A 15111-nucleotide genomic window follows, 5' to 3' on the forward strand; every position below is an offset into this window, starting at 1 on the left:
TCAGTATAAGAAATTCTGTTTAAACATATTCCCCTTCCATTACCCACCAAAAAGAACTGCTTCAGTTGTCCAGATACGAATTTCTATGTCCACTGGGAAATACTTAACTCTCGCTAAAAGCACAAAGGTTTAAAAAGTTATATAAAGAAGAAAAGTATAAACTCAAGTGTTCGAGCAAAATATTCCAGAAATCTTGATTGGCACGTATCTGAAAACAACATCCATCTACTGAAAAGTCAATAAGGGGATGATAACTGAAAGCTTTTCATAGTACCACATCTAAAGGAGAGAAAGTTCAGGAATACTAAAGTAGATTTTTGATGAATCCCAAAGTTACTCAAATTAAGAAAGTATTTTACTAGGCAATAACCACTTTAAACCAAATTATCCTGGCTGGTGATTTAAATCCTGATGGAAAAGAGATTTAAATCAAATCCATCCAAAGTCTACTTTTAAGGATGGTACTATGATTATTTATTTATTTATTTATTTATTTATTTATTTATTTGACAGAGAGAAATCACAAGTAGATGGAGAGGCAGGCAGAGAGAGAGAGAGGGAAGCAGGCTCTCTGCTGAGCAGAGAGCCCGATGCGGGACTCGATCCCAGGACTCTGAGATCATGACCTGAGCCGAAGGCAGCGGCTTAACCCACTGAGCCACCCAGGCGCCCACGATGGTACTATGATTTAAAATAAACAGTAGAATGTCACTGGTGGTACTGATGTATTTATGCATAACCAATCTTTTTTTTTTTTAAAGATTTATTTATTTGTGAGAGAGAGGTAGAGAGAGAGGAGATGATCAGGGTGAGGGGCAGAGGGAGAAGCAGATTCCCCACTGAGCAGGGAGCCCCATGCGGGGCTCAATCCCAGGACCCAGGGATCATGACCCGAGCCGAAGGCAGATGTTTAACCGACTGAGACACCAAGGTTTCCCCCCAGAACCAATTTTTCAAAAGAAATCTATAAAAGATGTTTTGTTCTGAATACAATTTTTTAAAAAGATTTTATTTACTTATTTGACACACAGAGAGGAGAGAAATCACAAGTAGGCAAAGAGGCAGGCAGAGAGAGAGGGGGAAGCAGGCTCTCCGCTGAGCAGAGAGCCGGATGCGGGACTAGATCCCAGGACCCTGAGATCATAACCTAAGCCGAAGGCAGAGGCTTTAACCCACTGAGCCACCCAGGTGCCCTATAAAAGATGTTTTATAATAGCCAAATATACTTGATGGAGTTTGATCAAATGCTGTTTGCTCAAGAAGACATAATATGAATATACTGTAAGATTAAGGAGGTGGGTATAATGTTCACAATCATCAAACCAACCTGTAATTATGAGATGTCATGACAATTTTCATATTTCTGATTTTTGACTCTCATTATCAGTGTGCTTAACAAAATAATGTTGTGTCCAACTTCAACATAATAATTGCTATTAGTAAAATCTGTTGTCATATTTTAAAATATATTTCCATAAAATAAATACAAATATCTAATGATACGATAAATGTTTTAAATTTTAAAAAATTTTTTGGGGGGGGGGCAAAGCTAATAAAAATAAGAAAAATCTGTATCAATGTTTAAAAGTAAAATAGCTCTGAAAAACCAAATTTTATAAATGTAAGACATTAAAAATTAACATCATTAAACCATCTTCAAAAAAATCTAAGACAAGGCTCAGTTGGTGTCTTTCTTAAATTAATACTTCATATAGTGTTACAAGGAGATACCTTTTAGTCCCTACAAACTCCTGATACCCTCCCAGCTTTTATTAGGCCTTCCTTATTCAGCAGTTTAATAAAATGAAAAGATCAATTTATAACACTATATGACATAATCATTCAAGTGTTCCAGGAATTCCAAGAACTATATTTAATTAGCTGATGTATTTATAATATTTTTCAGAATTATCTAATTTGGTATCTTTTTCCCTCAAAAGTTTAATAAAAAAAACTCTTCCTCTTTATTAGGCTCATTAAATTCTTACACATTCCTTTCTCTCCCACTTTCATTTTTCCCAATTAGTAAAATAGTCCTTTACCATTAATGTTCTTACTATTCTTACTTTGCACTTTATAAAGTATGCTTTATATCTATCAATTTTCATATAATATTGATATTTTCAAACTAGATTTAAAAAACATTGTTATACATAAAGAAGCAGATGTACATGAATTGTTATCTTCTTCTATGCGGGGAAGCAGGTAGGTTATTTAGCATAACATAAGCTAAAATATTTGTTCTTGGGTTGCTCAACCATCACTAACTAATATATAAGTCCTAATTATATAGTTTGCAATTTTTTTCCCTTTTTCTCCACCCACTTTTCTCCAGCAAGGGAATGAAATCATTTGGCAAGAGACAGCTAAGAAAATGACCATGAGATAAACTTAAGTAAGGGCTAGAAATTTTGTGGCTTTTATCAAACTTAATTCTAAATAAACATATGGAATGCTGTTGTAGGAAAATATGTGAGAAAGAGGGAGAAAAGAAAGAACCAATCTTCTACTAATGACAGATTTCTGGCCTGATCGGAGGAAGAAAAGACACAGAAATTCAGTTCTCTTTAGGTATTTTCTAAGGAAGTTTAAGCAACGGCATATCACTTGATCTCAAACATTATATCTCATCATCAATGATTATGGATTACTATAGGAATGAGGATAACATACTGTTAAGAGTCAAGATGCTATTGTCAGGAAACATGAATTAGAAACCTAACATTACCATTTACTAGCTCTATGGTTTACAAGTTTTCATCTATATGAAGATAATAAAAGTTCCTATTTCATGAGACCATTATGATAACTAAATAAGATAATGCATGTCAACTGCTTAGCAAAATTCCTGATACTTAGAAAACAGATTTAAAACACTGAACATTTACTATTATTATGTCCATGGTGAACAAAGCATTTTGCTCACACCTCATTATCATTATCCTACTTGCAAGTTCATCTGCTTCTCACTGCCTTTAGAATTAACTCCAAACTTAACTCAAAGGTACTTCAATACACATTTCTCACCATTATTCTTCTTCAGCTCTAAACCAAGCCTCATTAGACTTTAGTTCCTCAAATATGCCATAACCCCCTGCTTGCCTCTAAGTCTTTCCACATGAAGTTTATTTTGCATATAACATTCTTTCTCATCTCTTCCTTCAATGTATAAAGACCACTTCTGGGAGACCTTCCCTGACATGTTGACTAGTCTGGACCAAACAGCTTAATGTTCATGGAGATATCTTGCAACCACAATGTGTCAAGACTGAGGATGAAAGCCAAGATGCTAGGGAGGGTAAAAAGCACTCAGATCTGCTTAACTCTGAATTCTTTGTTCTATTAGCAATAAACGTGTTCATGGGGGCACCTGGGCGGTACATTCAGTTAAGCCTCCAACTCCTGGTTTTGGCCCAAGCTATGATTGTAGGGTCATGAGATCAAGCCCTGCATTGGGCTCCATGCTGAGTGGAGTTTCTCTCTCCCTTGGGCCTTCCTCCCTGCTCTCTCTCCATATATAAAATAAATAAATAAATCCCCACCCCACACCAAAAAAAATATGCTCAAGATTTAAGCCAGAAGCTGCCAAACTACAACCTGTGGGCCAAATCTGCCACTTGCTCATTTTGTAAATAAAGTTTTATTGTGATACAGCCATATCAGTCCTTTAACATTATCTATGGCTGCCTTGGTGTTCAATAGTTGCAACAGAGACATATGGCCTAGCAAGCCTAAATTATTTGCTATCTAGCCCTTTACAAAGAAGTCTGCTATCTCTGGTTTAAGCTACTACTGGATGTCCTTGGCACTAACCAGAAGGGAGAATATTCTGAAATAACACCATTCTATACTATGGCCATTCCACTAAACCCATGGATATTACCTAATCAAGTTACTCAACAGCTTTTTGACAGAGAAACACTTTTCTACTGAAGTATTAAAGTGAGTATATAAGGAGTGTTCAAAAGACTCACAAAGGGGGATAAATTCTAAGATGTTCTACTTCATATAATAAAAGGGCCCAATGTCAGTTTTGGATAAAACAAACAAGAAGCCATAATTCAAACTACAAAGCAAAATTTTGTTTCATTTTAACATTTTCTAACATAAGAAATAGTTATAAATGGATTTCAATCTCCCACTGGACAAAGTTAGACTGTTTCAATAATATCGATTTCAGAAAAAATAAATTCTGGGTCTCACACACATATATGTTAACTCTAACAGACACACAAACACACCCTTAACACTGGTCAATTCTCATTCTATATAGAAAGAGGCCTAACCAGTAGTAAATCACATGGTTCCTTACCTTTCACCTTTACCCTTTTCCCCTAACAGTTTTACAATAAATTAATAGACATTTTAAATCATGAACTAGTCTTTAAATTTTAAAATCATATTCATGATAAGGAAATTGACTGTGAAACTTTCCTAAAGAATTATGTGACTTTTCCTTTATTGACATACAAAGCTTTGATAGTGCCATTTATTTTGTGTTTCTAAAGTTTGTTAAATGTCTTAAATGAAAACAGGAATCAAGGAAGCACGTAAAAATCTGAGATAACCATTTTGATTTATCCTTTCTTATTTATCTACTGTATTTTCCTCTTTTGCCAATCTAACAAAAATCTCAGAGAATGAAAATTCAGTTTGAATATTGCCATGGAATCACTGAGGCATTGCTACTTAAGATTTGTTTCAACTCACCCCCGTTTGATGTTGTGTAATTCCTTATCCTTGCATTTATCCTTCTCCTTTTCTCTTTTCTCCTTTTCTCTGCCTTTACGTCGTTCTCTATCCCGAGATCGACTACGGGTTCTTCGGTGACTGGACCTTTCACTGCTTCGACTGTGAGACCGTGGACGAGGTCTTGATCTGGATCTATATTAAGCAGATTTTATTACATTGATTTAGTGTATATTTTGTATTATGAAATGCAAATATTCTTAGAAACAATGTAAAAGGATTTAGTTTTTAATTATAGATTTGGTAACTTAATAATTGTGTGAAATACATCTGTATAGGGCTTTTTATGAATAAATATGTTGTCAACTTTAGAGGAAATTAAGGTTTAGTCAAAAAATGTCTGCAAGTATAAGTCTTATAGGTTCAAATCGAGTCTTGATTATTCAAGTCTCCCCAAATAAAATAACAAATCTAAATGTACCTAAGTTAATTTCCAAAAATAGTATCTTCCCTATCTCTATACTCTCAGCTTCCATATCTATTCAACTTCTTTTCTTATATCTGCTACAATAAAATTATTCCTCTCCTCTACCCTTATCCAGCTAGTCTTTGTATTAAATGACAGTATGAGGTAGGATATACTATGGTTTTTTAAAAAGTAAATATTTCAAGTCCTGCTTACAGTACTAGAAGGAAGCCTCTATCAGACTGGTTATCTTATAGATAACTGTAAGAAAGAAACCCTCCTACACTGTTGGTGGGAATGCAAGCTGGTGCAACCACTCTGGAAAACAGCATGGGGGTTCCTCAAAATGTTGAAAATAGAACTGCCCTATGACCCAGCAATTGCACTATTGGGTATTTACCCTAAAGATACTAACGTAGTGATCCAAAGGAGCACGTGCGCCCGAATGTTTATAGCAGCAATGTCCACAATAGCCAAACTATGGAAAGAACCTAGATGTCCATCAACAGATGAATGGATCAAGAAGATGTGGTATATATACACAATGGAATACTATGCAGCCATCAAAAGAAATGAAATCTTGCCATTTGCGACAACATGGATAGAACTAGAGCGCATCATGCTTAGCAAAATAAGTCAAGCAGAGAAAGACAACTATCATATGATCTCCCTGATATGAGGAAGTGGTGATGCAACATGGAGGCTTAAGTGGGTAGGAGAAGAATCAATGAAACAAGATGGGATTGGGAGGGAGACAAACCATAAGTGACTCTTAATCTTACAAAACAAACTGAGGGTTGCTGGGAGGAGGGGGGACGGGAGAAGGTGGGTGGGGTTATGGAATTGGGGAGGGTATGTGCTTTGGTGAGTGCTGTGAAGTGTGTAAACCTGGCGATTCACAGACCTGTACCCTTGGAGATAAAAATATATGTGTATAAAAAATAAAAAATTAAAAAAAAAAAAAAGCAACTATCTAAAGGCACTACTGGAAACTTGACCAAAGGAAGGCAGACTCCTATAGGGGGCCAACACCTGGGAAAAGAACAGAGCAATAAGAAAGTTTCTCATTTTATGTCAGCCTCTTTTCTGAAGGTGAGACTAAGTCTGGGCCATGCAGGGCAGCTAAAGCTCCCAACAGAAAACTTCAGGATTTCTGTCCTTAAAAACAAAACAAAACAAAACAAAACAAAAAAAACAACCAAACAACACCAAAACAAACAAACAACAACAACAAAACCAGAAGAAAGACTCAGAACAACCACTGCAAATGGAAAATAAAAGGGGAATCCAAAAAGAGAGTAAGAAGAGGAAGCCAAAAATTCTAGATGTAAACACTACTGAAATCCGGGGCTGAACTCTGTATCACACATAGGAGGGGAAAACTCCAGACAGCTAAGGATAAAAGAACTGAAAACACCCAATGTTCCTGAATAGACAGGATTTTTATAATTTTAATCAACTAACTTAATATTCTGCTAAAACAAATAAGTAAATAAACAATATCAATATTCTTCAGTGGAATATAACAGAATGCAGCATATTAAAAAATGTGACATTCATCATGTCCAGGATAAAATCCAAAATTACTAGGTAATAAAACAAAGCATGAAAAATGTGATCTAACTCAAGAGAAAAGACAGTCAATGGAGATTAACCTTGAGATAAGCTAAATCTTAGAGTTAGCATAAGGATTTTTTAAAAGTATAACGATGCTTGCAACAAATACCAATTAATCTCAGTAGAAAAACTAGAAAATGAAAAGAACAGAAATTCTGTAACTAAAAAATACAATAATTGAAATTTAAATTATCCTGAATGAGATTAAAGTCTATTAATCACTAATGAGATTAGTAACAACAGAGGAATTTGTATACTTGAAAATAAATCAATCAAGATTACCCAATCCAAAGAACTAAGAGGAAAAAAGACTGTCAATAATAAAAACAGATCCCCCAGGATCTCTGTGACAATATCCAAATGTCTAACATGTTTATTTAAACCCAGAAGCAGAAAACACAGTAAGACAGAAAACAATTTTTTTTGTGGGGGCCAAAATTTCCCCCAATTTAGTGACAGACAGATTTTCAGATCCTGGAAGTTTAGTGAATGCCAAGATAAATAAGGAGAACCATGACTATTGATGAAATTGATAAAAACTAAAAGTAAAGAGAAACCATGAAAGCATTCAGAAAAAATCTGACACATTACAATCAGGGAGGAGAGCAATGATATCCATTACTGCTGGCTTCTCCGCAGATAGAGTGGAGATCAGAAGACAGTAGTTCTTAAGATTGTGAAAGAAAAAACAATCACCCCAGAACTTAATATTTAGCAAAAATCTCTCTCAAAAAATGAAAGTAAAATAAAGACATTTTTAAGATAAAGGGAAGAATAACCCATAATCCTCAATAGTAAATCTGTATTACATTAAGTTCTAAACTAAGTACTTCAGACTGAAGAAAATGATGACAGATGAAAACTTGGGATCTTTAGGAAACAATGAAGACCACTAGAAATGGTAAATCTATGGGGAAAACATTAAAAAAAAAAACTACTTCCCTTAGTTTATTTAAAATACATGTATGTGCTTGGGTGCCTGGGTGGCTCAGTAATTACGTGTGTGACTCTCAATCTCACTTCAGGTCTTGATCTCAGGGTCCTGAATTCAAGCCCTGCATTGGGCTCCACATCAGGCATGGAGCCTACTTAAAAAATATGTGTGTGTATGTGTGTGTGTATGCAGGCTTAAAGGAAAAAATGTTTCACTGCAGAGTTTATAATGAAGATAGATATAATAGATATACTCTCTATAAAATGAACTACATGGCATGGAAATGGACACCTGTACAGTTGTAAGGTTTCTACACTTCACATGAATGGTGAAATAGTAACTCTAAGTACACTGAAATGTTAAGGAGCAGCCACTCAGAGAAAAAAACAGAAGAGAAGAAATGCAAATATGTATAGCCAAAAAGCCAAAGCATAATAAGTTAAATAAGAATTCTTAATGGGGCGCCTGGGTGGCTCAGTGGGTTGAGCCGCTGCCTTCGGCTCAGGTCATGATCCCAGGGTTCTGGGATCGAGCCCCGCATCGGGCTCTCTGCTCAGCAGGGAGCCTGCTTCCTCCTCTCTCTCTGCCTGCCTCTCTGCCTACTTGTGATTTCTGTCTGTCAAATAAATGAATAAAATCTTTAAAAAAAATAAAAATAAAATAAAATAAAAAATAAAAAAAAATATTCATTAATCTGAAAGGAGGCTGGAAAAGAAGTATAAAAAAAAATCAGAGGGATAAACATAAAAATTTAAAATAAAATAAGTATTATAGAAAATATTATGTGTATATAAAATACATAAAACAAAATACATTGAAGTATACATATAAAATACATAAAATAGATATATATCAGATGGTAGACTTAAATCCAAATATATCAATAAATATCTTCTATATTAACAGAATTAATACTTCAATTAAAAAGAGCTTGTCCGGACACCTGGGTGCCTCAGTGGGTTAAAGCCTCTGCCTTCGGCTCAGGTCCCGATCCCAGGGTCCTGAGATAGAGGCCTGCATCCGGCTTTCTGCTCAGCAGGGAGCCTGTTTCCTCCTCTCTCTCTCTGCCTGCCTCTCTGCCTACTTGTGATCTCTGTCAAATAAATAAATAAATAATCTTTTTTAAAAAAGAAAAAAAAAAGAGCTTGTCCTGGGGTGCCTGGGTGGCTTAGTTGGTTAGGTATCTGTCTCTTGATTTCTGCTCAGGTCATGATCTCAGGTTCATGAGATGAGCTCCGAGTTGGACTTTGTGCTGGGAGTGCAGCCTGCTTAAGATTCTCTCTCCCTCTCCCTCTGCCCTGCCATCCTTTTACTTTCTCTCTTTAAAAAAAAAAAAAAAAAAAAAATGCTTGTCCAAATGAATCAAAAGCCAACACACAACTACATGCTATCTACAAGATATTTACTTTAAATATACAGACACAGGTTGAAAGTAAATATACAGACACAGGTTAAAAATAAATATATCATGCAAATAGTAAGCACAGGAAGGGTAAATGAATATACTAGTATCAGATAAATTAGACTTAAGAAACTAAAAGTATCACCAAAAAAAAAAAAGGGATACTTCATCATGACTCAAGGATCAATTTATAAGTAGAAATCATATGAAATATTTATCTGACCATAAGAGAATTAAACTAGAGCTTAATAACAATAAAATATCTAGAAAAATACAGAGAAATTAAATATTCTTCTAAATAATTCATTAGAAATCACAAGAAAAATTAGAAAATATTTTGAACTGAATGACAGTGAAAATACAACATAGGAAAATTTGTAAGATGAGCTAAAAGCAATATTTAGAGTTAATCTTACAGCTGTAAATATTTATATTAAAAAAGAAAGGTCTAAAATCAAATAACTTTTTATCTTACGATGCTAGAAAAAGAAGAGCAAAAAGTAAACCCAAAGTAGGTAGAAGGAAGGAAACATTAAAGAATAAAAATCAATAGACTAGAAAGCAATAATGAAAAAAAGCCAAAATCTGGTTCTCTGAGAATACCAACATATTTGATAAATCCCTAGCTAGACTAAACAAGCAAAAAAGAAAGAGCAAACACAAACTACTCTCCCAAAAGATGATAAAGAGATTGCATAAATAAGACCTGGGTATTTAGGACATATGTAGGTCTTGAAAAGAATTACATGGGTTGCAATGATAGTAATGCCTATCTCCTTTTATCCTTAACAAGTTTATTCAGTGAATGAAGAGCAGTATTATCCAGTAAGGACACACAGTTTTTAATATATGATTTTGAGAAATTACAATATTTCTTACTATGATAAAAACATGGGTTTAATATCCTAATTTATAAAAATTAAATTTCTATCATTTTCTCTTTAAGTTTGATTGCTCCCTCTCTTAATTTTGACACAGGACATCTTTGCACATAAAGTTTTAATTTATCCTGACAATTTAGTTAATTCATTTCTAATTAATTTTTTATTATATGTTAATATACAGGAATTTTAGCAGATTATTCTAAAATCTTTGAACAATAATGATATACAATTTAAAGTTTTCTAGTAGAAGAAAGTAATAATATTAAAAATGGAGAGGGCCCTTTTTGCTATTGCCTCAGCCACTATACATATATATTTTATACATATACATAGAGTATATTATTTTAACTTGGTTCTACATTGTTCAGGACCAAAATATGATTCTTGTAATTAGTTTTTATTTAACTAGTGAAAATGCAGAGTACAAAAGATGAGTTAAGTTTAAACTCTAACAACAAAACTAAGTTTCTCTTTTTTAATGAATCTTTAATGTAAGCTCATTTCTTGGTGGTTTGCCTTTTTGCCAAAAAATGCAGTTTGACAAAAATGTGCAACCATTTGTGGATTACAAATGTGGTGGATTTGGGTAAAAATCATGTTTTATTTTTTACTGTATCTTAAAAAACAGATGGATCTGTTATTAATACACCCAAAGTTATACAAGATTAATTTTAAAAAAATAAAGGATTTCTTATATAGTGGTGTCCTCAAACAAATTATTTCCTCTCTGGGCATCTGTTTCCTTATCCAGAAAAGGGGAATAATAACTACCTTTCAGGGTTACCTAACTGAATTGTGAGATAGCAGACAAGTGATTTAGAAGCAGGCAGGTACCAACGAAGACATAACTGAGGGATGTGCTAATATGAAAGAATGAGTAAAATCTGAATTGGGAGCATACTAAGTATGTTTCCCTCATGCTATAGCTAATCCAGTAAAGAGCAGCATTTTGATTTTGATAGACCTTTAAAATCCTAAAGCTGGTATAAGGATTACTCAAGTCTCAAGATACTTCTTTTTTAAAGGAAGGTAAGTAACAATAACCTTGGCCAACAATCCATGTTTTCTCCACAGGAAACCCACAGCAGCCAAATACATGATCTTCCTAGATTTTCTATTAACAAGAAAATCACATCACCTATCATACGTGTCTCTGAAGAATAAAAGGGGATGTTTTTGAGAGTTAAGACAGGCAGAGTAACATAAAGACAACAGGCCTAAATTGGCACTGTCCCAGAAAATCCAGAAAGTAGGATTATTCCATCACCATCACAGCAAAGCCAGATATTACAATTGGAGGCCTTCTACCAACTACTATCTGCCCACTCTCCCATAGCACTTACTTTCCAAATCTCTAGTCCTCCCAAAATCCCCAATTCATAAAAAACACACAATTATCTCCCAATTCATCTCATGGTTATCCCTAGCACAAAGATTCCATTGTAGAAAACCTATGACTGCCATTCTCCAAAACACCTTGCTCATTATTCACCATATGTGAAAATAAGACCTCTTAATTTTGCTTATAGGCTACAAGCAAAAAATGAATCCAGAGAGAATACATGGGGAAAAGATAAGTCCAAAACACAGGCAAAATAATATTATTAAAGGCTGTTTAAAAAAACCACAAAATCAAAGATTTAAAGTAAATTAAGCTGCTAACTTTTTAGTTGTTATGAGAATTACTTTATGTAATTTTGAGTAAAATGCATATCTTAGACATATGAACAATTCCATTTACTTTATTAAGTAACTTAAACTGTGTATATTAAGGATTGCCCATCAAGAAGAAAGTAACAGAACACAGTAAAGAGATTTCCTGCCCTGACCAAACAAAAAAGTTAAAGAAACTACACTAAAATTTAAGATGTTATTTGTCCCTTATTCCTTAAATAAATGCGCTTGTGATAAATCACTCTAGAAGTCTCTAGAGTACCATAACCAAAATGGAGATATATTATAAAGCAAAGAAACATTTGATAAAATATGTGGCACTCTAGAACACACAATATATAAGCAATAAATGGACAGCAAGATGTCCTATTATACCAGATAAATGCTTTCAATATCTACAGAATAGAACAATCACCATAACATACCTACATAAAATGAATTACTGCCCTCAAAAACCAATATGTCAAGTTTCTTAATTGGCTAATAAGTTCTAAACACATGTAATCAAAACAAATATCCTAATATTTTATCTTTCAAAAAAATACCTACAATACTTCAAGTAGTCTCTTAAGTAGAGTTCTGTAAATAAAGACTATATTTACCATAAAGTAAAACTATCCTTAAATTAAATTTTAAAATTATACATTGAATAAATTAACATGAATTCCATGTCAGGATGACATTTTGAGCATGGACATCTACTTTCACACCCAACTGAAATCTAACTAAAACCATAACCACAAGGGGAATTTTTTTTAAAGGATGTACACTCCAGAAAGAAATATACTATGAAAAGGGAAATGTCCACTGGTGGCTCAGGGCTCCGTAAAATAAGATGTCATGGAAGGATCTGAAAACAAACTTAATTTTACCCATAAAGTTCCCTATTTATTAGATAAATTCCATTTCACTGTATTAATAATGTACAGTGCCACTCAGGAAACCTTGTAAGTCACCTAAAACCTTTAGTCCATTCACAGAATTGCCTATTACTACTGATCCAGGAAAATTCTGCACATTATCATGAAAAACAACAACAAAAGGAATCAACATCCATACAAAGCAACTATAGTTGAGTCTTGAACACAAGTCTGAACTGTGCAGACTACTTATATGCAAATTGTTTACAATAGATGCAGGACAGTACTGTAAATGTATTTTCCTTATGATTTTCTTAATATTTTCTTTTCTCTAGCTTACTTTATTATATGAATACAGTATATACAAAACACGCACTAACCAATTGTTTATGTTACAGTAAGGCTTCTGATCAACAGTAGGATATTAGTAGTTAAAATTACTAGGGAGTTAGGGAGTCAAAAATTATATGTGGATTTTTGACTCCATGGTGGATTGCCACTCCAAGAGTCAACAATACTTTAAAAAAAAAAAAAAAGTTAGATTAAAATATGTCCCACATAAATACCCATGAAGTAGAGGAGACTATAATATTCCAACATTAAATATAGCATAGAATAGGGGTGCCTGGGTGGCTCAGTGGGTTAAGCCTCTGCCTTCGGCTCAGGTCATGATCCCAGGGCCCTGGGATCAAGCCCCACATCGGGCTCTCTGCTCAGTGGGGAGCCTGCTCCCCCCCCCCACCTACTTTCTGCCTACTTGTGATCTCTCTCTGTCAAATAAATAAATAAAAATCTTTTTAAAAATAAATAAATATAGCATAGAATAAGAGACACAGTGTTAGTGATAAAGATTCAAGGAAAAGAAAACTTCCAAAAAATAAAAGTAGCAAAAACAATCAGAAAAAAGTACTAGAAAGAAGAGGTAGACAATGAACATCCAACTTAACTGAGGCTACAGAAATAGGAAAAAAAAATAGATAACAGAATTAACATTCACTTTCAGTTCCAAGAACACTTTTGGAACTAAAAGAGGGTCCACTGTGTATCTGGGGAAATGGACTAACCATAGTCAACTCTTAAGTTATACCCTGATGAAGTTACTGCATATTTACAATAAAGAGAAAAGAATACTGTTAGACTCTGCTAAGTCAGAACATGCTACAATTTTCAGGTTAAGCACTCAAAGTAAATTAAAAGAATGTAAGCTAAAAGCTAGTAAGAAAATGCAATAACATTAAACCAAAGAAGGTGAGAAAGAAGGGGGGAAAAGTAAATGGATTGGAACAAACAGAAAACAAAGAAGAGAGATTTAAATCCAAATATGACAGTAACCAATAAACAGACTAAATAGCTCAACTGAAAGAAAAAGGCTGTCAGACTGAAAAAAGCAAATTACAGACAGCTTTCAAAATGAACACATTAAATATAAAACAAAGCATGAAAGTAAAAGTATGAGAACAAATATACTGCAGCACTAAAAAAAGAAAAGCAATGAGATTACATCAATATCAATAGATTTCAACATAAGAAATATTTGTAGAAATAGAGACATTTCACGATGACAAGTTCACTCCAAAAAGAATACAAAACAATTCTGAACTTGCAAATCTACAATCAGGATTTGTTTGTGAGTTCTCTCAGTACTAATAATCAAGTGTTAAAAGGGAGGAAAAAGGTTAAGATATAGAAGATTTTAACAAATAATAGCTAAATTCACTTATTTAACTGCATCCCAAGACTGTGAAATATTCATTCTAAACAGGTATGTCTGCTATATTTCCTAAAATAAATCTATGATGTACCATAAAGCTAATCTCAATACATTTCAAAAACTGAATGGTGTTCAGGTGCGCCTGGTGGCTCATCCATACAGCATGTGACTCTTGATCTCAGGGCTCTGAGTTTGACTATATGAATATAGACATTACTTAAAAATATTTTCTTCGTTAAAAGATTTTATTTATTTATTTGACAGAGACACAACGAGAGAGAGAACACAAACAGGGGAAGTGGAAGAGGGAGAAGCAGGCTTCCCGCTGAGCAGGGAGCTGGCTGTGGGGCTCGATCGCAGGACCCAGGGATCATGACCTGAGCGAAGGTAGACGCTTAACAACTGAGCCACCCAGGAACCCCTAAAAATAAAACCTTAAAAAAAAAAAAAAAGAAAGAAGTTCAGATTATGTTCTCTGATTACAGTGAAATTAAGCAAGAAAAATCAAGACAACTAGAAAAATCTCTAAATGTAAATATATTTTTTATGTTTTATAAACATATAATGTATTTTTATCCCCAGGGGTACAGGTCTGTGAATCGCCAGGTTTACACACTTCACAGCACTCACCATAGCGCATACCCTCCCCCAATGTCCATAACCCCACCCTCTTCTCCCAACCCCCCTCCCCCAGCAACCCTCAGTTTGTTTTGTGAGATTAAGAGTCACTTATGGTTTGTGTCCCTCCCAATCCCATCTTGTTTCATTTATTCTTCTCCTAACCCCTTAACTCCCCCATGCTGAATCTCCACTTCCTCATATCAGGGAGATCATATGATAGTTGTCTTTCTCCGATTGACTTATTTCGCTAAGC

General features: G+C 34.2%; 1 protein-coding gene across 1 annotated transcript in view; it reads right to left on the reverse strand.

Moving 5' to 3' along the window:
• The window catches only part of RSRC1 (arginine and serine rich coiled-coil 1), a 412534-nt gene that overhangs the window by 293745 nt on the left and 103678 nt on the right, over positions 1–15111 (reverse strand). The window contains exon 5 of the mRNA XM_059388345.1: positions 4711–4884. Coding sequence (XP_059244328.1) covers positions 4711–4884 — 174 coding nt within the window. The remainder of the gene's footprint in view (positions 1–4710; positions 4885–15111) is intronic.

Source organism: Mustela nigripes, chromosome 2, assembly GCF_022355385.1.
Source record: "Mustela nigripes isolate SB6536 chromosome 2, MUSNIG.SB6536, whole genome shotgun sequence".
NCBI lineage: Eukaryota > Metazoa > Chordata > Mammalia > Carnivora > Mustelidae > Mustela > Mustela nigripes.